The sequence below is a fragment of the Erythrolamprus reginae genome, chromosome 2, assembly GCF_031021105.1.
Source record: "Erythrolamprus reginae isolate rEryReg1 chromosome 2, rEryReg1.hap1, whole genome shotgun sequence".
Classification (NCBI taxonomy): Eukaryota; Metazoa; Chordata; class Lepidosauria; order Squamata; family Dipsadidae; genus Erythrolamprus; species Erythrolamprus reginae.
Genome location: NC_091951.1, coordinates 319,777,416 through 319,804,634, shown reverse-complemented (window position 1 = coordinate 319,804,634; position 27,219 = coordinate 319,777,416). Strand labels below are relative to the sequence as shown.

The 27,219-nt window shown below is 38.9% G+C and overlaps 3 protein-coding genes across 3 annotated transcripts in view; 1 reads left to right on the top strand and 2 right to left on the bottom strand.

Annotated features, from left to right (window-relative positions):
- The window catches only part of RGS7BP (regulator of G protein signaling 7 binding protein), a 73,036-nt gene extending 69,405 nt beyond the window's left edge, over positions 1–3,631 (top strand). The window contains exons 4-6 of the mRNA XM_070736362.1: positions 566–713; positions 1,349–1,419; positions 2,492–3,631. Coding sequence (XP_070592463.1) covers positions 566–713; positions 1,349–1,419; positions 2,492–2,583 — 311 coding nt within the window. The 3' untranslated portion in view covers positions 2,584–3,631. The remainder of the gene's footprint in view (positions 1–565; positions 714–1,348; positions 1,420–2,491) is intronic.
- An 11,647-nt stretch (positions 3,632–15,278) lies between these two features.
- LOC139159013 (tigger transposable element-derived protein 1-like) lies at positions 15,279–17,183 on the bottom strand. Its single transcript, XM_070736361.1, has 2 exons — positions 16,886–17,183; positions 15,279–16,774 (listed from the first exon to the last, which is right to left on the bottom strand). The coding sequence occupies exons 1-2, from the start codon at positions 17,061–17,063 to the stop codon at positions 15,522–15,524; spliced, it is 1,431 nt and encodes a 476-aa protein (XP_070592462.1). The 5' UTR covers positions 17,064–17,183; the 3' UTR covers positions 15,279–15,521.
- Positions 17,184–19,581: 2,398 nt separating this feature from the next.
- SREK1IP1 (SREK1 interacting protein 1) lies at positions 19,582–26,539 on the bottom strand. Its single transcript, XM_070743290.1, has 5 exons — positions 26,167–26,539; positions 23,732–23,779; positions 22,754–22,894; positions 22,054–22,132; positions 19,582–20,844 (listed from the first exon to the last, which is right to left on the bottom strand). Exons 1-5 carry the CDS (start codon positions 26,177–26,179, stop codon positions 20,649–20,651), a joined length of 477 nt encoding a protein of 158 aa, XP_070599391.1. The 5' UTR covers positions 26,180–26,539; the 3' UTR covers positions 19,582–20,648.
- Between the last annotated feature and the right edge of the window lie 680 nt (positions 26,540–27,219).

Here is a 27,219-nt window from a genome sequence, read left to right as displayed (position 1 = left end):
ATAGCTGTGGCTTTTTTGAAGGGCCAGCTTATCCCATTCCAAAAGGCAGATCCTTAAAGAGAAAGGGAAGGGGAGAAATGGACAATCCAGCTGGCACACATCCTTCAACTCTTCTTTTTTTTAAAAAACAGGAGAATACATAATGAAAACTGCAAACGCTGCACATATGCATTATTTCTGCAGCTAGTATTATTCAATTTGTCATATTGTCAAACATATAGTGGAATGTAGACTGAAACCACAGGAGAGAATGAGCTGTTTCCCAGAAGGCAACAAGGCAGGGAGGTAAGAATCACTGGTAGGCAGGAAGAGACTATATCTATAGTTATTGCTTTAGTCTGGTAAGATTCTATTTGTAGGCAAACAACAATAAACTACTCAGAAGTAGCTCCACATGTTGTTCTTGATTGTTTGGACCTTAAAAATGTTGGTTTGTTTATGTAATTTATTTATAGCACTGAAATTAAGCAGAGGTTTCCAAATCGGCAGGTGAAAGTATTAGGGAGAAGATATGGACATAACATCTTTGTGATTAAATATGTTTTGTTTGGTGCTTTTTTCAAAGGGACAGAGACCTGTGCAGTACCCAAGAGCCTTGACAGTAAGGTAGAGGAGAGTTCGGAAGCCCCTATTTTGGAAGAAACATCATCTTCGCCAGTAGAAATACAACAACATTTATGGCAGGTTTCCACAGATATTGAAAATACGGAGAGGTGTGTGCTTTTTTTGTTTTTTGATCCGATTTTGTTCTCAAATTTCTTTATTTATTTTACTTTTATATTTGTTTAGTAGAATTTGTCAAAGCTATTCCATACTTTCAGTATCACAGCTGAAAAAACATGTGCAGGACCAGATACCTAAATAAATGGTAACTGATCTCAGTTTTGTGAGCAAAACTGATATACATTTGCTTTTATTTTTATTTTTGACAACATACAGTATATCTTGAAGGTATACTAGTTTTTTATTGCTGGTTTTTATTGTTATAGGTTTATTATGTTTGTGCAGTAATAAAGATTTGACTGTAATAAAAATTGATTTGAATTTGAATGTTTATTTATTCATTACATCCCATTATGATTAATCTGGGCTATAAACATTTAAATAAGTATATATATCACACATCCAAAATAAATTATTTTTGGTATATTGATGCCATTCTTACCACTACTTCTTCCTCTTTTTAAATTGTTGCATAGACTCAAAGTAAAAGCTGATATTTATTGAAACCATGTTGATACCATGTTTGATATATATTCCTTTTTTTTAAAAAAATCCATAGTGTTATTCTTGTATTCTAAAATGTAGAAATGGGTCTTTATTTAAGTTCTGTGCTTTATTTCTGCAGGGATATGAGAGAAATGAAAAACCTTTTAAGTAAACTCAGGGAGACTATGCCTTTACCATTGAAAAATCAAGGTGAGCTTTTCTTTTCTGAACTTATCATACAATAAATACGTATTGGGTAGGATAAGTTCTTTTAGTAATGGTCAATGAATTTCTTATAAACTACATTGAATGCTTCAAAGCAGGTGATATCTGTTGTTATCTCCCATGCCAGGGTGAGCAGTTTGTTATGCTTAACATTCTTGGAGCATTATGAAGGTGATGATGCAAAATAAGCGGAGCCAGAATTTTCTTGGATTTTTTTAAAAAAAATTATATTATGGGAATTTGGAAATGTTATTTTAATTTTTTTAAATCTATTTTAAGGCTTAAAATATAGTTTTAATTGTTTCTGCTTCAAAACAACCTCCTACTGTAGTAACCAACAGTTTTTAGCAATTACAGCCAGCCAGGAGTCAAGGCTCTTGATGGTTTTTATCCACTTTAAACTTTTGTCTATTCTATGCCTTGCACTTATTTTACACTAGCTGGGCTAAAGTACTGAGGATAATGCATCCAATATAGTACTATACTATATACTACTATATCCATAAATTGGAAGGTGTAACTCCATTTTAAGTTAATTATGTTAATCACTTCTCTGCTATCAGTATTATTCAACATCTTTTTGAGAATTTTCTATTTTGACAGGTTTGCAATTTGGAATTTTTAACTGATGTCTATGTCTATTAAGCCTGTTTTGGTCACCAAAGAGATATTATAATCTCTTCTGCTGTTTACATTTTCAATATGCTTATAAATGTCCCGTTTACAAAAGTAGATCAGAATAATTGTTGATAATAGCAGTAATAGTATGCAATAGGCTGGCATTGCTGAAACTAAACATATCAAATATGATTGAGGAAGGTGCTTCTCTCCTAAACTATAATAAAATATATTCTAATACTGAAAGGTACAATAGTTACTATTTATTATTATAGTAAAGTCTGGAAGAAAACTTCCCCAGACCCTATGAATCAAGTTTTCCTATATAAGCCTTCTAGATTTCAAAGTTTGCTTTATGGTAAAGCAGACGTGTTGCTGTTAAGAATCCATGCTCAATTGCTACTGAGATTAACTCTGATCTTTTTATTTAAACCCACAGATGATAGCAGCCTGCTAAACTTGACTCCTTATCCATTAGTGCGAAGACGGAAGAGAAGATTCTTTGGATTGTGCTGTCTTGTCTCCAGCTAAATGATCCATTTCAGAAGAATAAAGATGACTGCAGCCAATACAAAATGTCCTTTATTGGTGTCAGTTAAAAGGGTCTACGTCAGTGTTTCTCAACTCAGTGTCAGGAATTTTGAGATGGATGTACTTCAGCTCCCAGAATTGGCTGGAGAAATTCTAGAAATTGAAATCCACCTATCTTAAAGTTCCTGATGATGAGAAGCGCTGTTCTAAAACGAGCATGTGTGTTTTCTACATGCCCCTTATTATGTTTTCTCTTCCTTTTCAAATAGTTTGTTGCTGAAATGAACCAAATTCAGAAACCCAATTAAACATCATCAAGAATTTTTTAAACTTTTTTTTAATGGCATACAGCATGTCTACTTTAAATCATTTTGTGATTAGATGCAAATACGATTATTAACCAACACATGCAGGTTTTTTATTTAATGTATAAGCCACAATCAATTATGTACAGTGCAACAGTATGACTGTAGCTCTTGCTAGTATGTTATAAACATTTGAACATATTCTATTAAGCAATTTTAATCCATAGAAAACTGTTTAGAAGAGCAAAATTGTGCTTAAATTCTAAAATGCTAAAATAAACAGAGCCAATATTGTACAAGAACATACACACTCTATTGCTTTTTGTGCTCTCATTCATATTTAGTCTTCCACTCTATAACACAACTTATACAAGATCTTCATAGTACAAATTTTTAATTTCTAGTACATAAGCAACATAACATTGATATGTTGTTCCTGTAAATATGAGATAATATCTACATATTGTATAATGCATAGGAATAGCTATTTTACTTTTTTTAAAGAAAAATCTGAACATGTTTATGTTACAACCTTAAGTAGAAAATTTAAAAAATGGTGTGGGAAACAATAAAATCCACTGATGCGAAACAGATTATTCCATTTTGTTTCCTGTAAAGGTTGAAGCATGGTGTCAGAACATCAATTTAGTGTTATTGCTTATAGGGCATGCCAGAATAGCTCTAACTGTAAAATATTAAACATTTTACATTGTTAATAAATATTTTTAGTTAAACTAAAATATGTCTTCTTTGTAATATGTATGTTATTATTTTTTTATTCCTCAGCACTACATCTGTTATGAGCCATGACTCAGAACAAGAGTCTCCAACCTTGATAACTTTAAGACTTGGGAATTGAAGTCCACAAGCCTTAAAGTTGCCAAGGTTGGAGATCCCTGACTCAGAATGTGATTCTGACCTTGAATCTGCCAATGTTGCTCCAGCTGAACCTGTGCTTCAGGACTCTCAGCCTCAGAAGCCAGTAATTCAGTGGAGGCTCATCAGCCACAGGCATCTCCTGTTCTGCTGGAGCAATTAGATCAGTGATGGCGAACCTATGGCATGGGTGCCACACGAAGCCATATCCTTTGGCACTTGAGCTGTTGCCCTAGCCCAGTTCCAACGTACATGTATGTGCCAGCCAGCTGATTTTTGGCTCACACAGAGACTCCAGGAAGGTGTTTTTTGCATCCAGAGAGCCTCTGGGGGGGATGAGAGAGGGCATTTTTAAATCTCCCTTGGCTCCAAGGAAGCCTTTGGAGCCTGGGGAGGGCAAAACACGAGCCTATTGGGCTCACCAGAAGGTGGGAAACAGGTCATTTCTGTCCTCCAGAGGGCCTCCAGGGGATGGAGGAAGCTGTTTTTGCCCTCCCCAGGCATGTGGGCACTCGTGCATGCGCAATAGCATGCATGCACACTCTTTTGGCACCTGAGGAAAAAAAGATTCACCACCACTGAATTAGATAATGAAGTACAGCAATCCCCCAAGCCCCAGGTCTAGATGTCTATAGAAGCAAGCAGAGCAACACTCCCCAATGAGACTCCTTAGTAGGCAAAGAGCAAGGCATGAGTGATTGCAAACAGTTGTTAGCAAACAGTTAAACACCATATATTTTGGAGTATAAGACATACCTTAGTTTTGGTGGAAGAAAAGAAGGAAACAAAGCCTCTGCCTCCCAGAAATTTGCCAAACAGCGAACAGCACAGATGGTATACACTGTTTGCTGTGTATTTCTGTGCATGTGTGCCAGACCCATAGAAATAGCAAAGAATTGGAGAAATGTACATTAGGGCAGTATATTAATCCCATAAAGTTTTCTTAAATGTAATTATACTAACTCCTCCCAATTATTTAAATAGATCTGCTCCAAACATGACTAAGTCAGGGTTTAACTCAGCTGCTTTATCTTAATACTAAAAAGGACATTCCAGATTATACTTTTACAGATCTTTAAAATTGATGTGGCTTTCTGGAAGTATTCTCTGCTATTTAAAACAAGATACAATAGTACTGGGCCTCTTCAGATCAAGCATTTATTTTTAAAAGCTTCTTTGTTTTGTTAAGTTGTCTAGAACAATAATAAAGCAGTCTTTAAAAATAAGTCTAATAATTTGAACATTCTATAGGCATTCATAGTTATTGACTTACCTTTTTGCAGCAAAAGACAAACAGCCAGGTTCAGCCTTTGCCCCACCCTGCAGCAATTTGCCTCTGTGCAGCTTTAGTTTCATTTTCATTTTAGTGCGTGGGCATGCTGACAACTTCAGTCAGTCAGCTGAGTGCTGGGAGTGCACTGAGTCTGCGGAGAGGGGTGGCATACAAATCTAATAGATAGGTAGGTAGGTAGGTAGGTAGATAGATAGGTAGGTAGATAATCAGTGGCTTGTGCTAATCAGGCTCTGTTGTTTGCTGCAAGGAGGTAAATTGCTGGCAGGCAGAGACCAAAGAGTGGGAATGGCTGGGTGGAGCTACATTCTGTGTATAAGATGCACCCAGGTTTTCAATCTGGGGGTTGGTTCAGTGGTGGGTTGCTACCAGTTCACCCTGGTTCAGATGAACGGGTAGTGGCAGCAGCAGGAGACTCCACCCAGCCAGCCAGATGTCATCGCGGACAATCTGCATCTGCAGAAGGCTATGCGCATGCGCAGAAGTGCAATGTGCATGCATTCACAATTCCGAACCAATGTGTTATCAGCCAGTAATTCAGCTTCAAGGTCAGAAAGTGCAAGACAAAATAAAAAACTGTTAAAATTGTAAGAAAGCTAGAAAAAGAAGCTTTGGAAGTAAACTACAAAGAATATAAGAAGGACATGCACTTCAATTTTGGTAGAGGGCAATCAAGAATCTTAGTGGATTCATTCTAGAATGCAATACAGCAGGGATGTCCAATCTTGACAACTTTGTGACCTGGGAACTTCAACTCCCAGAATTCCCCAGTTAACCAAGTCAATTTCTCCATATCTGTTATTTTTTCACTGACATATTTTAGAGATTGTCTATCCACAGTAGCAAACATCATTAATATTATAGTTGCTAATTTCTGGTCTATTCTTCAAAGATCTTATTTAATATTTCCAATGTTACAACATTTTGTATCATTTTGTAAGTCTTAGTAGTAACAGACATCAAGCAAACTTCTCCTTTAAATCTTTAGTTCCTTTTAGTGCCATTTTTTTAAAATCATTTTTTTGTTATTCTAATAGCCAAAATAACCAAATAAAAAACCCAGTTGTTTCCCACAAAAGCTACTTCTTTTTACAGGTAATTTCAAACTCTTACATTAAAAGTCAATATTCTAAATTTATCTTGACCCTTAGTCCATTTATAAGTTTCCTAGATCAAAATCTTATTCAACTTCTTGCTGTTTATTTCATTTTTAAATTCTTAAGCTTATAACTAATTTTTCTTTTGTTCAGAATTGAAGATAAACTCACCTGATGAAAATTTTGCATAGTTCTCTAATAGCTTTAAGATTGTTAATAGAAGTAACTTCCAAAAATGATTATTCAGTGATACAGTGATACCTCGTCTTACAAATGCCTCGTCATACAAACTTTTCGAGATACAAACCCGGGGTTTAAGATTTTTTTGCCTCTTCTTACAAACTATTTTCACCTTACAAACCCACTGGGATGCCCGGCCTCCGGACTTCCGTTGCCAGCGAAGTGCCCGTTTTTGCACTGCTGGGATTTCCCTGAGGGCTCCCCTCCATAGGAAACCCCACCTCAGGACTTCCATGTTTTTGTGATGCTGCAGGGGAATCCCAGCAGGGGAATCCCAGCATCGCAAAAACGGGAGCTTCGCTGGCAACGGAAGTCCGGACGTGGGGTTTCCCAGCGAGGGGAGCCTCAGTGAAATCGCAGCATTGCAAAAACGCAGAGATCCGGAGGTGGGGTTTCAAGGACTTTGGTGTTTTTGCGATGCTGTGTTTTCACTGATGCTCCCTTCACTGGGAAACCCCACCTCTGGACTTCCGTTGCCAGCAAAGCGCTCATTTTTGCGATGCTGGTATTCCCCTGCTGGTATTCCCCTGCAGCATCGCAAAAACACAGAAGTCCGGAGGTGGGGTTTCCCATGGAGGGGAGCCTCATGGGAATCCCAGCAGTGCAAAAACGGGCGCTTCGGCTGGCAAAAGGGGTGAATTTTGGGCTTGCACGCATTAATTGCTTTTCCATTGATTTCTATGGGAAACATTGTTTCATCTTACAAACTTTTCACCTTAAGAACCTCGTCCCGGAACCAATTAAGTTTGTAAGACAAGGCATCACTGTATTTGCAAATTTCCTTTAAAATGCGCCAGTTCCATTGAGAGCAAGGTAGCTGATCCCATCATCTCCCAGCACTCAAACTTGCAAAAAGGTATTATCCTTCATTATCCTCATGAGGAATAGCCATCCAAAACACATGTGGGCGATCTGCCATCCTCACCTTATTTGATAAATTTCAAGGACAGTTCTATTCACAGATGGTTTAGTCTTTGCCATGGTTGTCTACTCCAGTTTTGCAGAGGTATCTATAATTTGCAATGTCTCACCAAGAAATTAAAACCTGCCATTTCTAAACCGCTATTTGTTATAAAGCTGCAAGATTTAATTATAGAAAGATTCAAGTTACCACCACTTAAATCTGTACATGCTATACGAAATTACAAATGTATGTTACTGAGTAGTAAAATATGGTGAATAGGAAGCATGCAAATCATTGTAAGAATAACTAAGTACCAACCAGTAGTGGGTTTCACTTACCTTTGCTACCAGTTCAGGACTGTGAACTCACGCACATGGCATTTCTATGCATGCGCATAACTTTCTGCACATGCGCATATTGTCCATGATTATGTCCGGCTGGATGGGCGGAGCTTCCTGCTGCCACCACTACTGATTGGTCTGAACTGGGACGAACCAAAAGCAACCCACAACTGAACCCAACCCTCAGATTACATCTTTTGGGGTCTAATGGCCAGCAGTACCTCCACTTTCAGTTTACTCCCACTCCTTCACCTAGAAATAAAGAACAAGATAGCATTTGCACATTCAACTTACAGCGTGCAGAAACCCACTATACTTTTTTCATGGACTGGAACACATTTCTCTGTCCTCTCCTTATCCCAGCTCACCACAGACAGCTTCTGACACTGCTTTTTCTCATTTTTATTATCATGGTACAGATCTACTACAGCACCCATGACTATTCGGCAGATTGGACTATGCTCATCAAGTATAATCCCACCAATCATTTATCAGCCTTTTAATGCAACTATGTTGTCTTTAATGCCTATAACTGGTCTCCTTAGGGTCCCGTCGGCCAAACAATGTCAGCTGGCAGGACCTAGGGGAAGAGCCTTCTCTGTGGGGGTCCCAGCCCTCTGGAATCAACTCCCTCCGGAGATTCGTACTGTCCCCACCCTCCTCGTCTTCCAAAAGAGTTTAAAAACTCATTTTTGCCGCCAGGCCTGTGGTTCCTTAGATCTTCCCCCCTGACCAAGGAATGCTTTAGTTTGTTGAATGAATGATATTGATAGTTTTTTAATTAGAATTTTAAGATTGTTTTTTTAATGTATTAATTGGATAGTTATTATTGTTTCATGTTTTTCAATACATGCCGTGAGCCGCCCTGAGTCCTCGGAGAGGGGCAGCATACAAATCCAATTAAATAAATAAATAAATAATGCAATAATATAGGATTAATGAATAGCTTTATACGAAGTATTTATGAGAGTGGAATGTATGAATTATGGTGTCAGGGTTCTGAATAATGCACCCATTAAAAGCAGAACTCCAAGGCAGGTAGATTTTATTCATTTTATTTATTTATTCGATTTTTTAATGCCGCCCTTCTCCTTAGACTCAGGGCAGCTTACAACATGTTAGCAATAGCACTTTTAAACAGAGCAGCATATCCTCATTTTACCCACCTCGGAAGGATGGGAGGCTGTCAACCTTGAGCCAATGATGAGATTTGAACCACTGACCTGCAGATCTAACAGTCAGCTTTAGTGGCCTTCAGTACTAGAAGAACATCTTTATTGGATACATCATGTCGACAGAGCTAGTGAAAACCAACACTAACATTTCCCGCAGTTTTCACTAATTAAAAGAGTAAAATCCTCCCAGGTGTCACCAGTCACATTATCCAATTAGTATGAATGGCAGGCTTGCCTCTTCCTCCAACAGCCACCTGTTATTGTGAACTTGGTTTCCATAGGAAAACTTTTTGTTTTGACTGCCAGGCGGGCTATCTACCTACCCCTCTCAGGCTTTGTGGCACTAGATGGCTTCCTTCAGGTCTGCTTCAGAGTTGACAGATGGAAGTACATGAGATCCTTGAATGCAGTCCATCGATTGCATTCAAGGAAAACCAATTAAAAATGTTCTACAGGTGGCGCCTATCACCGGAAAGACTATCAAAAATGTTCCCAAAAACCTCTCCAATATGTTGGAAGTATAAAAAAGAAAGAGGCACTTTCTACCACCAATGGTGGACATGCACACAGGCAAAAAAGTTTTGGAATAAAATGACAAATTGTTTAAAAGAAATAGCAAATGAAGAAATAAAAAAAAACCCAGAATTATATTTATTGGGTATTTTTAATTAAAAAATAGAAAAAGAGGTAAGATACCTAGTTATACATATACTAACAGCTGCCAGAATAGTATATGCCCAACAGTGGAAAACAGATAAAATACCGGAAAAAAACATAATAATTAAAAAAATACTAGACTGTGCGGAGATGGACAGGCTATCCAAAAGATTAGAGGGAAAAGAAGAATCAGATTACTATAAAACATGGGCAAACTTTTATGATTGGCTAAAGAAAAGAACAATAAAGAAATAAATAAAAATTTATGCAAAGCAACACGTCAAATAAAAGAATTCAAAAATTAATATTATGTAAAATAAGTGTAATTCTCTGATCAAAAATCCAAAAAAAAAAAAAAAAAGTGGGGAAACTTTCATTTCCCAAATGTTTTTATGTATGTTTTTTCTTTTGTCTTGTATGTCACATTTGTAAAAAAAAAAAAAAAAAGTTTTTAAAAAGGAAGTACATGAGATCCAATCAAAGCAAATTACAACGTCCAAAAGGGTGAATGGAAAATAAAGAGAACCATAATATATTTGGATCTTACTGTTTGTATCTGGTATTTTAGAAAGACTTATAGGGTTCAAGTTAATACAGTAACTCCCATTAATATTATTATTTAGCAACATGGACTAGCAGCATAAACATTTCACCTAGATTAGTAAAAGACAATAAAATATAAATGTTAAAAATATTTATGTTCAAACACCAATGTCTATATCTTCTAATCATTGAAGCGCAATATCATTTATATTAAAAGAATTGGATACTGGACCAGTATATGCCTTTAGCTTGCAACCCATCACAATGTGATCTACAGTTTGACATGGGATCCCGCAGTCACACTGAGAGGAGGATACTATGCCCCATTGATAGAAACATAGAAACATAGAAGACTGACGGCAGAAAAAGACCTCATGGTCCATCTAGTCTGCCCTTATACTATTTCCTGTATTTTATCTTACAATGATACAGAGGATATTCACGATTATGTGGTAGTTCAAAACCTGGCATCTTTTTCTTGGGGTCACTTATGTGTCTTCCTGTGTTTGGATGTTCAGGCACCCATTTGGCTTTCTTAGGGAATCGAAAAAGTTGATGGGCAGTTGTTATGCAAGTGTCATTGGGCATTTCCAGGATTTGAATCTTCTATCTGATAAATGAGGAAGGTTGGCATGAACTGGTAAGAGTTAGTAATTCATATTAAAACTATTATTATTATTATTATTATTATTATTATTTTATTTTATTTGTATGCCGCCCCTCTCTGCAGACTCGGTACTGTTCTGTCGGGCTCTCTGATAGGAGCCTCCCGAAAATTAAAGGGTACAAATTTCAGACACACAAACGTTTGAAAATTCAAAACAATGTTCTTTATCACAAAAGTCAAAATAAACTAAGCACTCTTTTTGTATTGCAAAGAGCACTCTTCCCAAAACAACCGGGTAGTCTGTACAATTTCCCTTAAGCAGTCATTAAGTACTTAGCCAGCAGCTGTGGAGAAACTTCACACTCCTTTTTCTTCCAACGAAGTGAGACACACACACACACATAGCTCTGCTTTGGTTTCAAAGGCATGAAAAAGCAACAAAGTCCAGCACACAAGATTCCTGACAACTGCGAACAGATATTCTTCCACAATGGCCAAACCCACATGCTGCTATTTATGGCAGCAGCCCTAATTACTGGAGCCCCACCCAAAGACAGGTGGCCTCCCTTATTTCCTGTAATATGTTCTTACTTGGTCTCTTCTACGCATAATTCTGCGCTTGCGTGGGTCCAAAATGTCATCATCTGAAGCAATAGAAGATAAGGAAGATTGACTGCCTTGGCTGTGTGCCAAGCCCTCCTCTGCCGAGTCACTCCCACCTTCTTCTTCGTCCGAGGAAACTAAAGTCTGAACTGATTCTGTCAGCAATAACACAGGCCTGTGACATGTTGAAGTTTCCCCTGCAACCACCTCCCCATTCCCTGGGGCAGGAGCTGGGCCAGAGACAACCACAACAGGTACAATGGTACAATAGCAGTTAGTTATATTGGTGTGGATAGCAGACGTAAGGGAAAAAACTGCATAATTCAATACCACTAAAGGTAATCTGTTTCGGCTTATTTATTTGAATGCAAATTACATTTGAATATGGGTTTGACCCAGGACTGAAATATTCCAGGTTCAACTGGGCATTGCAGTGCTGATGTTTGTTGATTTCATTGTGAATGCTCTGGTGGTTTGCTATTTATCTCTTTATACAAAGCCACAAAAATTAGAAGCTGTTTCTAAAATGGCAACATCTGGTGATCTCTTCCCTCTGAGAAGGTAGGCACTGCATACTCTTGACAGCACAAAGAATTACTAAGAGTCCTTAATTATAACGGTCACATTTCTTAAGTGTTTATTTGGAATGGCAATTAATTATATATCTTGCAGAAGTGTGTGTGACAATTAACTTAAACAAAGGCAGAACATTACATGCTGACTATTTTTATTTTAGCTTGTAAACATGCAAAATGCTGTTTTCCATACTTAACTCAAAATCTCTTGAGCTAGACATTTTAAAGAGATGTTTTAAAAGACTTTCCTGGTAAAAATTCTAGAAATTGTCACTATTGTTATTGTAATTGTTCATTGCAGAGTCATCCAGATGTTGTAGGCTGAATTTGGCATTTATATTCATCTATTGAAACCTTCCCTGGACCTGGGAGAGGAGATGTTTTATGGTGTTAAAGGATGTAAGGTATTCCAGGTAAAGCTGCCTTTTGCAATTGACTGGTGTTGATTTTGACAATGCCGATAATGTTCAAGTGGTGGCCCAATTATTTTTACATTGTACCCAAGGTGTGCCTATTGATACTATCTTTGCTTTATTTGCCACAGTCGGTCTCCTTCTATTTGAAATATTTGTATTTTGTGATTTTTCTCCATTTTTTTTCTCTTTGATTCTGCTGTCTTCAGATACCATAACATCCACTATCCAGACTTTTTAAGTCTTTTACATTGACCAGTCTGGGGAATTATGTGGCAGGTGCCCGTTTATTTGAATTCTAATGTCCCAAAGAATTTTGGCTTCTTCATTTTCTATTATTTTGTTTCTTTTATGGTTCTGCCAGTTCTTGCTTACAGACAGACAGTATTTCTTTCCGATTTTTCAATACTGTATAACATTGTTGTTACATGTCTTTCTTCTCCCAGCAGCTAACTGGGTAGTCCACTGATTCTTCAGCTAATTGGCGGAGGTGGCTTTCTATGCATTTGTTCTTACGGCTTGGTTTTGTGCAGCCAGAATTAGCTCCTCGGTCTTTTTCAATTTTCCTTCTCGCAGCTATTGCCAGACCAGTTTGGTGCCTCCCCAATTCAGTTAGCCCATGTGGTATATTAGCTTCAATGCATCTTCTTCAATGCCCTTCAAATATTCTTCCAATGCCCTTTTTCTTCTTCAACATTCCATACCCACCTATTTTATTTAAGCAATCTTTCAATTATGTTGCATGGATTAAGGGCATGATTCATTGTAATTATTTTTCTGGTCTTCCTATTCAGGGTTTTTAGTTCTGCTTGAGTCCATCCCACTATTCCAGTAATGTATTTAATGTTTAGAACTGCCTAAGCCAGGGGTCAGCAATCTGCCACTCTAGAACCACTCTAGAGCCACGTGTGGCTCTTTCATTCCTCAGCTGCCTGTCACCGATTGGCTACACAATTGATAAGAACTTTTGGTTAGGACAAGTAGAGGAAAAAGAACCCCACACTAGGAGGAGAGTGTATGGTGGGGGAACTGGACTTACGGTCAGCTCCAGAATTGAGTGGGGGGCTTCTGGTTAGAGCTTTGTGGTTCTGAGTGTCTAAGGTTGCTTATCTCTGGCCTAAGTGTTAATTGCATTGATGGCATTTTTTCCACTTCTAACTTTTTTCTTGACTTCAATATGTTTGATGCCAACTTGAAGGATGCCCAAGTTGTAATGATCATCAGTTTTTACTGTTTTCCCCCCGTTGCTGATGAGTGTGATACATTTGTCCACATAGCAATACCTTGGCTATACATCCAGTTATACAGCTTGCTTCCAGAACTTGTGAATGCCCCAACACTGGACGTTTTTAAGCAGATGTTGGATAACCATCTGTCTGAAGTATTGTAGAATTTCCTGCCTAAGCACAGGGTTGGACTAGAAGACCTCCAAGGTCCCTTCCAACTGCTGTTATTATTATTGTTGTCATTGTTGTTGTTGTTATACAGATATTGAGCAACGCTCCAAGTCTCCAGAGAGGGGTGGCATACAAATCTAATTAATATTAATAATATTAATAATAATAATAATAATAATAATAACTACTCTATTTCAGATGGTATTTTTCTGTACAATTTCAGATTGTCCATGTTAAAGAGGTGGGATAACCTAACAGATGTTTTACAGCAAGCAGAGGTAACAAATAACAGTTATTATAAAGAACCACCAGATAAGAACATGTGATGCTTTGGATTTGGTCCCCAAAAAGTGGTTCTGAGAGTGCTTTTCCCTTTCATAGCAGATTCTCTAGCTACAAAGCAGCCACAGATCAGTATCCATCCTGGAACACATCAGTTGTTTGTACAAACAGAAAATGTATAAAACCAATCAGGTCTGAAGACCTGGTTACTTGCAGGACTGCCCATCTCCCAATACTTCTACCCATCTTATTAGATCTAGTAGAGCAGGCATAGTTCAGATTTCATCATTAAAATTTTGCAGTCTTCTACCCCATCATAGTTTCCCCCCAAAAAATCCATACATCCCTGTTGAGATATTCATGAACTAGGAAAGCCCTGTTAACAAGGTTAGCCAATGAACAGGCATAGCAACTAATTCAGCCAATGGGAGTTAACCACATCTGAGTCTGTGCAAAGAACCAAAAGTGAAAACTTAAGTTTAAGGCTGGGCATGGCTCAGTTCACTCTGTTCTCGCAGCCCGCTCTGTACTTTGTCTAGTGCTGGAAATGAAGCTGCTTGTCTTTACTTGTAACTGTTGCTACATCGAAGCATTCTGCTAATAATATAATGCTAATAGATATAACATGAAAGATTGTAATACAGTGTTCCCTCGATTTTCGCGGGGGTTACGTTCCAAGACCTCCCGCGAAAATCGATTTTCCGCGAAGTAGCAGCGCGGAAGTAAAACACCATCTGCGCATGCGCGCCCTTTTTCCATGGCCGCGCAAAGGCTTGAAGTTGGAGGTGGGGAGGCGGGGAACGACGAAAGGCTTACAATGATTGCTTTTAATGTCGGCCACCCACCCAGCGCCTCCAGCCTCCTCGCCGCTACCCCCCGCCCGCCCGATTCGCCCCTCTCACCGGCTTTCTTGGGGCACGACTCCTCCTGCAGCAGCGCTGGCGGCTACGGCCGCTCTGAGTGCTTTTAGAATGCCCGCCCCACCCCTCTTGTAGTCCCTTGGCTGAGAGCGCTTTCGTCCCAGCTGTCAGCGAGGGGGGCTGCAGGAGGCGGGACAGGCATTCTCACAGAGAGCAACAGAGAGAGCGAGATGGAAAGGAGAGAGGGAGAAAGAGAGAAATGAGAAAATGATTGAAGCAGAGAATGACAGGAAAGAAAATGAAAGCATACAGTATGGTAAAAGCACTTAAACAATGACAGAATAAAAAACCCCAGCCCTCACCTGTGTTTGAATTTACAATATTCATTCATTCACTCACTCATTCATTCATTCTTCTATGTCACTCAGTCCCAACACTTTTAAACCCATAAATTACCATTTCCCCTTCCCATTACCTCTACCTGTACCTGTACAGTACTGTACACATTGAATAAGACACTTAGTCATCCTGATAGTTATAAATGATAACAATATTTATTTACATTTTGGGGGGGGGTTAGCATAACTAGGATAACTCGGGATCTTCTTCTATCACCATTTCATCGGGCACTTCTACAATGGACGCTGCAGGTGATGGTGTGACAGACCTCTTGGTTTTCGTGACAAACATAGTTATGGGCAGTTGTTGGTGCAGTTTCTTTTTCTGGGCTAACATGGCTCTGTATGGTGCAAAGGTGTTGTCAAGGGAGGCCTTAAAGTGTATAGAGCGAGTCATGTTGGGATCCCAAAGTTCCACCATGTGTTGGAGATGTGCAGCAGCTGTTCAGTTCTGCAAGCCGCTCAAGCATTAGGCCAACATCTTCTTCTTCCTCAGCTTGTTCAGCTTCCTCTTCCTCCTCTTCTTCACTCGCTGACCTAGTCAGCTCCTCCAGATCTTTGTCTGTCAGCGGTAGGCCATGCTCATCAAGCAAACCATTGACTTCATCTGGTGTCATGTCACTGAAGCCTTCTCCCCCCAGTGCCTGTGCCAGCTTCACAGATTTCTGGACTGCAGCATGTTGAATTTCTTCGGGAGCAAATCCCTTGTAATCATGCACCACTTCTGGCCACAATTTCTTCCAGCAGGCATTCATTGTCTGTGACTTCATATCCATTAAGGCATTCTGAATGTTCTTCAGACACGATGCGATCGTGTACTGACGCAAGTAGCCCTTCAATGTGAAGTTTTCATCAGCGTCCATTGCTTCCACGAGGCTTCCAAGGGAATTGCGCGTGTACAGTGCTTTAAATGCGCGGATAACACCTTGATCCATCGGCTGGATAAGCGATGTGGTGTTTGGTGGCAAGAATTCGACTTGTACCCCAGCATGTTCATGTGCCAGGTCATCATGGCCTCCAGCATTGTCCATTAGGAGAAGCACTTTGAAATTGAGTCCTTTGCCAGCCAAATAATCCTTCACCTGTGGGATGAAGCACTGATGAAACCAGTCCCGCGTGAGGGCTTTTGTAATCCATGCTTTAGGATTATGCATCCAGTACACTGGCAATGCATTCTTATTTCTGTTCTTGAGGGCTCTTGGATTTCGTGACTTATAAATTAGCCCTGGCTTCATCAAAAAGCCTGCTGCATTCCCACACATGATCAAAGTTACCCAATCTTTCTGGGCCTTAAAACCAGGGGCTTTGGCTTCATCTTGCATCAAGAAAGTCCGTGAAGGCATCCTCTTCCAGAACAGGCCTGTTTCGTCCATGTTGAACACCTGTTCTGGAAGGTAGCCCCATTCTTCAATTAGGTCTTTAAACGTGCCATGGACATACTGCTCGGCTGCACCTGTATCTGCTGAGGCAGCTTCTCCATGCAATGACACACTCTTCAGGCCATAGCGCCGTTGAAATTTATCGAACCACCCTTTGCTTGCTGTGAATGTGGATGGGGCCGAAGAAGCAGATGATGTTGATAGTTGGGGGTCTTCAGGGTCATCAGCACCTTCACCAGCACCTTCATCTGCAGAGAATGACAGGAAAGGGAGAGAGAAGTGACTCTTGAATGAAAGCATACAGTACTGTATGGTAAAAGCACTAAAATAATGACAGAATAAAAAACCCCAGCCCTCACCTGTGTTTCCCTCATCTGCATCGCCTCCTTCTATGTTTGCAAGACGGGTGTAGAGTTGCTGTGCCTTTGTCCGTATGGTGTTGATATCCAAAGCAATGCTCTTTTTACGGCAATCTTGTACCCACACGGACAAAGCAGCTTCCATCTTCATAAGGCGTTTGTTTCTAGGCGTCACCATTCTTTTTGCAGCCTTGTTGAATGTTATCAGAGAAGTTTGCCTTATCTTCTTTTCATCTTTCCGAATGTATCGCACACTCGATTCGTTGATCCCATAATGCCGACCAACATCTGCATAAAAGCGTCCCTCTTTTAGCATGTCCAAAAGTTCAATTTTCTCCTTAATTGTCAGCATCTTCCTGCTCTTTTTAGTGTCGCCGCCTCCGCTCCACGTGCAACGTTTAGGAGCCATCTTCCAACAAGTTTTAACAAGTTGCAAAAGTTCCAAAGCACGCTGGGCTAACACCACTGATTGGCCGAGATTTCTGTCCATCAGCATTGTCGGGCGAAATTTTTGCAATGACAACGCTGATTGGCTGAGATTTCGGTGCATCAGCGTTGTCGGGCAAACTTTTTGCGATGGCAAAGCTGATTGGCCGAGATTTCGGCCAATCAGCAATGGCAGACGTAAGTTTGGTGATGACGTATGACGTCATCGGGCGGGAAAAACCGTGGTATAGAAAAAAACCCACGGACTATTTTTAAATTATTATTTTTTGAAAAACCGTGGTATAGCCGTTTCGCGAAGATCGAGACCGCGAAAATCGAGGGATCACTGTATTGCTCCAACATTATTTTATGTGAGGAGCTCACCTTTTCTGGGCCAATGATTACCTGCCAATCACTCTTGGCTTATAAATTTCAGCAATAGATTCCGATAACAATATACAGCAATATCATGGTTGCTATTAATGACAGAATATTTGCCCAACCACAATGAAAGTTTAATTCAGTATCTCAAGGCAACATGAACAAAATCTCTCCCACTTTTTTCTTTCTTATAGCCATTTTTCCCCCCTTGCTAAATTTTCTTAATTGTGTTATAAGTGGTGGCACTGGAAACTTCACTACTTCAAACAATACTACAGTGGTACCTCTACCTAAGAACCCCTCTACTTAGGAACTTTTCTAGATAAGAACTGGGTGTTCCAAGATTTTTTTGCCTCTTCTCAAGAACCATTTTCCACTTACAAACCCAAACCTCCGAAACTGCAAACAGAAAAGGCAGGGAGAAACCTCCATGGGGCTTCTCTAGGAATCTCCTGGGAGGAAACATGGCCAGAAAAGGTGGGGAGAAGCCTCTGTGGGGCCTCTCTAGGAATCTCCTGGGAGGAAACAGGCCTCCATCCCCCTTTTGGTTTCCCCAATCACACGCATTATTTGCTTTTACATTGATTCCTATGGGGAAAATTGCTTCTTCTTACAAAATTTTCTACTTAAGAACCTGGTCACAGAATGAATTAAGTTCGTAAGTAGAGGTACCACTGTATTTATGTCTGATGATGCAGGGATGTCCAGGAAGGTAAGCATTAATTTCTATCACTTAATTTGAAGATTTTATTGAGAGTAGACAGATGTTATTTTAAATTCCTGACCAATTTTTATTTAATGAGTTCTTGTAGTGCCTGTAAACATTTGATACAGTGTTTCCCCGATAGTAAGACACCCCCGATTGTAAGACGTATCGGGGGTTTCAGGGGGGGCGGCTAATATAAGCCGTACCCCGAAAGTAAGACATATGTCTTACTTTCGGGGAAACACGGGGTTGCCGCCTCCCTCTCGTAGCTGCGTCTTTCAGGTTGTCCCCGCGTTTTTCAAATGCGCTGCTTTCCTAGGCAGCCGGCTTGCTGGCCGGGGAAGCAAGCGATCCAGGACTGTGTGGCTTTGCGCTGTGAGGACAACAACGGCGCCGTGGTGGCTTTCAAGCGCCGCCCTTCGTGGCGCCCCACCACCCGTTCCTGCAGAAAGCCTGGGAAAGCGGCCAGAATGCGCTGCTTTCCTAGGCAGCAGACTTTGCTGGCCGGAGAAGGGAGCGATTCAGGACTGCGTGGCTTTGCGCCGTGAGGACAACAACGGCGCCGCTTAGAAGCAACAGTGGCCGGTGCCCTCCCACCGGGGCCCCAAAAGCTCACGCCGTCACCGCTAGGGAAGCTCCAATATAAGACATACCCCGAAAGTAAGACGTAGTGGGGCTTTTGGGGGTAAAAAGAAAGTAAGACACTGTCTTACTTTCGGGGAAACACGATAGTTTAAGAGGTAGTGCGTCAGCTCTATCAGGGCTATCATTCCACTTTTCTGGAACCTGATAAGTGTACTGTCTATACAGGAAGCTGGAGTCTTAGATGTCCCTGTCTGCAAACAGAAGAATTACTGGTCTAGGGGAATTATTTAATACATACCATGAAGACTTAATTGTCACAATATTACAAACTGTTGCCCAACTAAGTGGCTATGTACTTCAAAGCAACTTTTTCCCTTTGAGTCTAATGTGCTGCATCTAATTTACTTAGGTCCTATGTATATGTTGCCAAGATAACATTTTTTAAATGTTGTATCTGCAATTTTTACTCTGAAGTGGCACATTCTGCAATATCATATAAACAGCCTCAGAACAAATGAGGCAGAAACTATTGAAAATATAGAAATATAGAAAGTACAGTATTCCCCATTATTTTTCCGGTGGAAAAGAAAGCACTTGGTAAAAGAATGACCTATTTTTAATTTTTCAGCAAACTAAGCACAATAAAGCAATCATTTATCTTACAAATTCAATCAGGTTTACTTCTTTGGTCCAACCAAAAAGTATATCCAACTTTTTCATCTAGACAAATAAACGGCAAGAAACAACATGGAAATAAAAAAGCAGCATAAAAATAGTTTTCATATTTAGTTCAAATGGTCAAAACCCAAGATTTTTTACCAGAAAAAAATCACTTGGTGCTTAAAAATCTATGTCCACTTTGCTCATTTAATTCCCAATATTTACTCGCACACATAAACTTACATCCTGATCCAGACATTCTTCTACCACATGCATTTATAATATACTACAACAGCCTTTCAACATATTCACAATTCTTTCCATTCCATGCTGTACACTATATAGTCATTGCTAGTTATAGCTGATTGTAGAACGGATTTCTCTTAGAATTAGTTCTAGAATCATTAGCTATAAGCAGCAAAGACTATGTTTCAAAATTTTCTAAGATACATACTTCCTTCTAGTTTTACTAAAAGAAAAAAGAAAATTTAAAGAGGGAGAATTACTGGTTCCATACTCTGCTAGTTTTCTACTGGAATGGACGTTGATGCAAGTGCTTCTCCAGCTGTTCCAAGATAAGGGACATAAATGATTGGGCAGGTTTTTTCTTCTCATTCTGGGACCTATCATGGAAATAAATGGGATCTGGAATTTGCGGAATAGCAGTCTCTTGCAGGTGCCCATTGATTTTCAGAAATGTTTTTTTAAAAAACACCATAGGATTGTACAACTAAAATTACTGTAATTGTATGTGAATATTTTGTAATTGTTCAGATTAAAGTCTTAGAAGTAACGATTACTTCTAAGATTTGAATCTCAAACAATTTTCAATCAGGAAGTACAAATAAAGATAGAAACCCACAAAAGAGAATGAAAAACTTAATTGCCCCGCCCCGTAAAAAAAAAGTTTAATACAAAGATTTTTTAAAATAAATTATTAAGGAGTACATATCTTGTGGCATAATTTGAACTAGGATTGATGTAGATCAACCTAAGTCTTATTTTTCAATGATTGCTAGAAGAATCTGAACTATCTGATGATGAAGAATCTTTTCCTCTTTTGTGTTTTTTTCCTCCTTTTTTGTGATGATGTTTTTTCTTTTTAGATTTACTCTTTTTCACTTTCTTCTTTTCTTTTTTATGGGATTTCTCCTTTTTTGATTTAGGTTCGTCATCTTCTGTGATGCTTGAAGAATGAGATCTATAAAACATAGGATTATAAAATGTAGTTTAGATGTATATAAAACATTAAATGCTAAAAATAAAATTTCTGATAAACCTAATTACTGTAGCTAAATACACCAAAGAGACTTTTCTTAATTTCTATATAGCCTTTTATAGAAATTATAAATAGTTTCTATTTGAGAAACTATCCTCTGGTTGGGGATAGTATATTAATAGTATATTAATAGGGAATTAATTAACTAAATTAATTAGCTAAAATACATCACCCATATAGTAGACAGAAATTCTACAGGCTCAGAAATTATAAGATAACAAAGGATTATAGACAAAAAAAAATATATGTAGCAAATATAGAGCAAAAACAGAGGAAACAGATATTAAGTACAGATCCACTGTGTACATGGAGAAATGGAGCAGAGAACAATTTAGCTACTTCTTCCTGAACAGAAATCAAGTTAAATTAGTTTAAAACTATTTTATTTGTAGTAAATTTAAGACTATACCGTAGATACCATGAACCTGCTCCTTAACTAAGATGCACACATTGTACATAAACTATGATTTAGGGCTTGATTAAACATGGTCTGCTTAATCTACAGTAGCTAGTGAAAAGTTTCCTGCCCCCACACTGGGGCTTAATAGAATCTTGCTCAGGCAAGTATTGTTGGGTTACCCAAAACAATGTAGTTTTTTGGTTGCTTCTCCAGCTAAACAGGAAACTATGAGAAACTTTTCACTATCTACCTGTCCCCCCTTTTAATGGAATAATATATTGTCTGATTTGCCAGGGCTTTTTGCATATGATGATGTCCTGACCACAAGTAGTCCTCTACGATCACAATTGCGCCTCAATTTTCTGTTGCTAAGCAAGGCATTGTTAACTGAGTTGTGCCCTATTTCACGACCTCGACCTTTCTTGCCACAGTAAATCACTGCAGTTGTTAAGTCAGTAACATGAGTGGTAAGTGAATCAGGTTCCCCGTTGACTTTGCTTGTCAGAAGGCCGCAGAAGATGATCACATGACCCTGGGACACTGCAGCCATCATAAATATGAGTCGGTTGCCAAAACATCCAAACTGTAATCATGTGACCATGGGTATGGTACAATGGTCGTAAGTCATCTTTTTTAGTGCCTTTGAATGATCACTAAACAAACTATGAATGGTCACTAAACAGACTATGCTAAAGTGATGACTAGCTATACTTCGGTCTCAGTTTTGCTACCTTTTTCTTGATTTCTTTAATTTTGATTTTTCCTTGCTCTTCTTTTGGATCTTTTTCTTTTCTTCTTCATTAGGAATACCTATAAATTAGAGTGATTCAGATTTTAGTGATTCTTATTGGGAATATTGGATTCAAAAATTGAGAAAGATAAACAGTACTTAACTCTTCAGATACAAACTGCGGCCAGAATTACCTGCACAATACTGGAAGCAAAAAAAAAAGGTTCCCCGGGATCAAAAAGTGATCGCTAAGATTTTAGAATGTGCTGAAATGGATAGGATAACGATGGAATTAAAAGAAAAAGAGGAATTGGACTATTATAGAATCTGGAATAGATTTTACAATTGTCTAGAAACTAGGAATCAAAGTAAGACGCAGAAAAAACTAAAACCTGAATGATAAAATATTCATGTATATATGAAACTAATGGCAAAACACATATACCAGCTTAAATGGTAAAGTAGTAAAGTAGTATATATATAAAGTACACACACAGAGAGTATGTGTATGTGTGTGTATGTATGTATGTATGTATGTATGTGTGTGTGTGTGTGTGTGTGTGTATATATATAAAGATAATTGAAAAAGGTCATTCTTTCTTCTGGCAGATATCCTGACAGCAATGTAGGAAGCCAGTGGTTCAGAAAACATAATTGCCAAAGAAAAACAACAAAGACATATATAAGATGATTAAACTCACCCTGCTTTTCTGGAACGGCGTCAAGTTTTCCCAGGTCCTCTTCCTCACTCTCTTCACTGCTTGTGCTACTCACATCTAAAACAATGTCTCTTTTGGGATCTACACGGAGAAAGTTTCGGCACTCGAATGTCAGATGACCCGCTAAGTATAAAGTTTGAGAAACAAAGAGAGATTTTAATAAAAACAAAACAAACAACCAAAATGGTACAGTTGACTATGTGCTGTTCAGCAAGCAAGTAAAAAAGTTTTTGGCACTTTAAAAGAATGTCATATTATTAAACCTGTATTGCGTTTTTCTTTTCCCCGTTCTTTTACTGATTGTTCTCGACTTACAACAGTTCATTTAGTGATTGTTCAAAGTTACAAAGACACTGAAAGAAGTGACATTGACATTTTTCACACTTATGACCATGGCCACATTCCCATGATCATGTGATTTACAATTAAATGCTTGACAACTGACTCACATGACCACTGCAGAGTTCACAGTCATGTGAAAAAGAAAGTACACCCTCTTTGAATTCTATGGTTTTACATATCAGGGTTTAATAAAAAAACACCTGGTCCTTAGCAATTCTTAAAAGTAGGTAAATAAACCTCAGATAAACAATGCAAAGCATATACCATGTCATCATTTGACAAAAAGAAAGAAAATTACTATGTCTTGATAAGTGAAACTGTAGGACCACTTAGTAATATAAAGGCTGGGGGAAAGGATCATTCATTTTTGGACTGATTTTTAGTATGGCACTTGACCAATAAGGAACTGAAATTCACTTTCCCCTTCTTTCGTTCAGTATGTTGAATTTCAGTATTTACTTATCAGACAAGCACTACACTACAAAAAATTCAGGTAAAAAATAAATGTTTACCAACTCCCCTACAATTGCTGCTGCTAATACAAATGATAGATTGCAAGAAGACTCACTCCAACCTGTTCATTTTCAGAACTGTATCTTCATCTTTGTAGATACTTACGATAGCCACATTTCTTGCATCCTGCCCTGATGTTGTCCTTATTTCCACCTAAAAAACCAAACAGATTTTTAAATTAGTCTGTGAACATTCTAAAAATATTCAATATACAGGAAACTTCCTGATGCAACAGTCCCAATAATAATTTTGTCAATTTTACCTTGTTATTATGCAATGTATAATAAAAATAGCAGCCACCTGCAATGACAACGGTTAGTGCTAAATTGTGACTTGCTACACTGATCTCATCAATTGAATCTCGGAGCCAGATGTTTCTTAAATAAAATGTTGATACTGAGCTTGCAGCAGTTTTGTCTAGATTAAGTTCTACAACAGGTGATCACTTTTTCTACATTAGACTGTTTGGCAGAATTAAGCTGCCTTCTCTATTTGCAGCTCACATGAAATTGACTTAGTGCTACTTCTAGGCCAATATGGTATAAGGCACAATACATGAAAACCATAAAAGCTCCAAGCAATGTGTAAATTACTGTTTCCTAGCAATGTGTAGAATATATGAAGGTAATGAGCTCTGGCTGACATAGACCAGGAACTACAATTATAAAGAATTTGGCAAACAATTAACATGTGAATTAAAATAGGAGAATAAGATCTCCTATCATCCAGAAACTATGTTTTTTGTAAAATTGAAAACATTTAGAATATGTCAGGTTATTATACTCTTCATTATTTTTAAAAATAAGTACAAATGTACACAAAAAGTATATTTAGGCACTCACTCAAAGGTAACACAAAAACAAGTGATCAATGATTGCATAAACTGAGCACCATATTCATTTTTTAAAAAGCCTTAGCGTTTTTGTAAATGTAAATGAAAGAATTGTGTTGATGCTTCCATGTTTAAAAGGAGTTGACTTATGACATCCAAAGACCATCTTGAGCAGGCAGAATTTTTTGAAGTTACATGGTTACTGAAGTAAGACTTGCTTTATATATAAACTGTAAATAACTTTTCCTGATGCAATAGCCTTATGGAATAATATGCACTGGTTGCCAATTGGTCTCTGGGGACAATTCAAAGTGCTGGTTATGACCTACACTGCCTAGGACCAGATTACCTATGGGACCGTCTTCTGCCTCATGCATCCCAGTGGCCGGTTAGGTCCCAGAGTTTATTATTATTATTATTATTATTATTATTATTATTATTTATTAGACTTGTATGCCGCCCCTCTCCGTAGAGTTGGCCTTCTCTAGGTCCCATCAGCCAGATAATGTCACCTGGCAGGGCCTAGGGGAAGAGCCTTCTCTGTGGCGTCCCCAGTCCTCTGGAATGAATTCCCTCTGGAGATACATACTGCCCCCTCCCTCCTGGTCTTTTGTAAAGCTTTGAAGACCTACCTCTGCCAGAAGGCATGAGGACCATGAGTTATGAGATTGCCCCCAGCCAATATGAATGATTAAATTGGATGAATGTGGATGATTGCGTAAAGGGTTTTTAGATTTTTACTAGCTTTGTATATGTCTTTTAAAATAGATTTCTCTTGTATATTGTATTTATTTACAATGTTGTATGCCACCCTGAGTAGCTTCGAGAAGGGGGGCATAGAAATCTAATTAATAAATAAATAAAATAAATATAGCTAGCTATGTCATTTTTATATTCCACCTTTCTTTATTTTTATTAAATGACTCAAACCAATAGGTATGTTCCTTCTTCCACCTATTTTCCCTACAACCACCACCCAGGTGAGGCAAGGTGTGTTGGATTGCTTTCATTAATTTATTATTATTTATTAATTGGACTTATATGCCGCCCTTCTCTGAATGGAGGATGAGATCTGAGTCTCCAGTTCAGCCTAGCCTGGTGCCTTAACCCCTAGACTGGGGTTCTAGTCACTCCAATTTGTTCTATTGCTAAAACATCTCCATTAGCACTTATTTTTATTTTATTTTATTTATTTATTTTGTCCAATACATAATACACATTGAAGAGAAAGATATGTAATAATATAAGTAAAGAAAAGAATAGAAGATATAAAAGTATAGGAGATCATATAAGAAAGGAAGAAAAGATAAATGAGATAAGGAGAGACAATTGGACAGGGGACGGAAGGCACACTGGTGCACTTATGCACTCCCCTTACGATATCTGAGGTGTAAGAACAGCTGGAAGGGCTGTAATAAACCTAGCTTTGCTGGCAGGGGAATTCTGGGAGTTGAAGTCCGCCAGGCTTAAAGCTTTGCTGGCTGGGGAATTCTGGGAGTTGAAGTCCGCCAGGCTTAAAAAGTTGCCAAGGTTGGAGACCCCGGGCTTAGACGGCCAGCGAGACGCAGACGAATCCATCGATTGCGACTGTTTTTCAGCCGCGCATGTCTTGCTTGCAGGCTCCTCCGACAAAAAGCCGTCGCTTTGACTCGCAACTGAACCCTGCGTATCTCCCCCGCATCCCATTTTTCCCCACACAACCGCTCACCTGGCAACGCCATGCGCCCAGCGCAACCCTCCCCGCCTTTAAAGCCTCAACTAACTCCAGCCAGAGGAGCTCGCGGAGGCAAACGTTGCTCGCCGGAGAACTTTGACCCGAAACGTGAAGGGCTGAACCATTATTGTTGGTGGGCGGGGGTAGACAGTTCTTAAGGAAATAATAAGAGGTGGGCAGCGGCAAAAATCCTTCCTTCCTGACTTGCCGGGGGAGGAAAGGATAGCGCTATCATTCGTTATCTTTCTCTCTTTGTCGAGTCCTGTCTTGAAGGGTGTCCAAGTCAGTCCTACGGGAGATACCACTGTCCCACCCACCCCCGGCAATACCGCTGTTTCCTTCTCTTGAGCCGTTCCCTCTAAAAAGGCAATGGGCTGGTCTCTTGATTGACGTGATTGACTGCGCCTTGGTCCAATGGGAATAAGCTAAAGTTTGTTTTCTAAGAAAGCGGGCTAAATACACCTGGCATCTATGTTATTATTTATTTACTTACTTAATTTGTCAAACATGTATATAAGTGCACCAACGTGCCTTCGTCCCCTCTCCTAAATGTTTCTCCCTTACTTTTTTACTAGTATCACGTATGTCAATATTATTATATCTGTGTATACCACCAATACGTACTTGACAAAACAAAATAAATAAATAAATAGTTTGTATAAACATAAGTAAAAAGTAATGATAAAAGGGGACAATAGGACAGGAACGGTAGGCACAGCGGTGTGCTTATGCACACCACTTACAGACCTTAGAAATGGGGAGAGGTCGACTGCAGACAATCTAAGGTTAAAAGTTTTTGGATTTGGGGAACAACCCAGAGTCAGGTAGTGCATTCCAGGTATTGATCACTCTATTGCTGAAGTCGTATTTTCTGCAGTCAAGTTTGGAGTCTACTGTGCTTTCTACCTGCATTTAGGTTGGAAGCTCACTTTTGTAATGTTTATTTTCCGCTTGCTTACTCTGAAAGTTTATGATACAAGTGTGGACATCTGTCTTTTTCATTTGTTGTTTGCAGGACTTATAGTGATGAGACTTAAGTTTCAGATC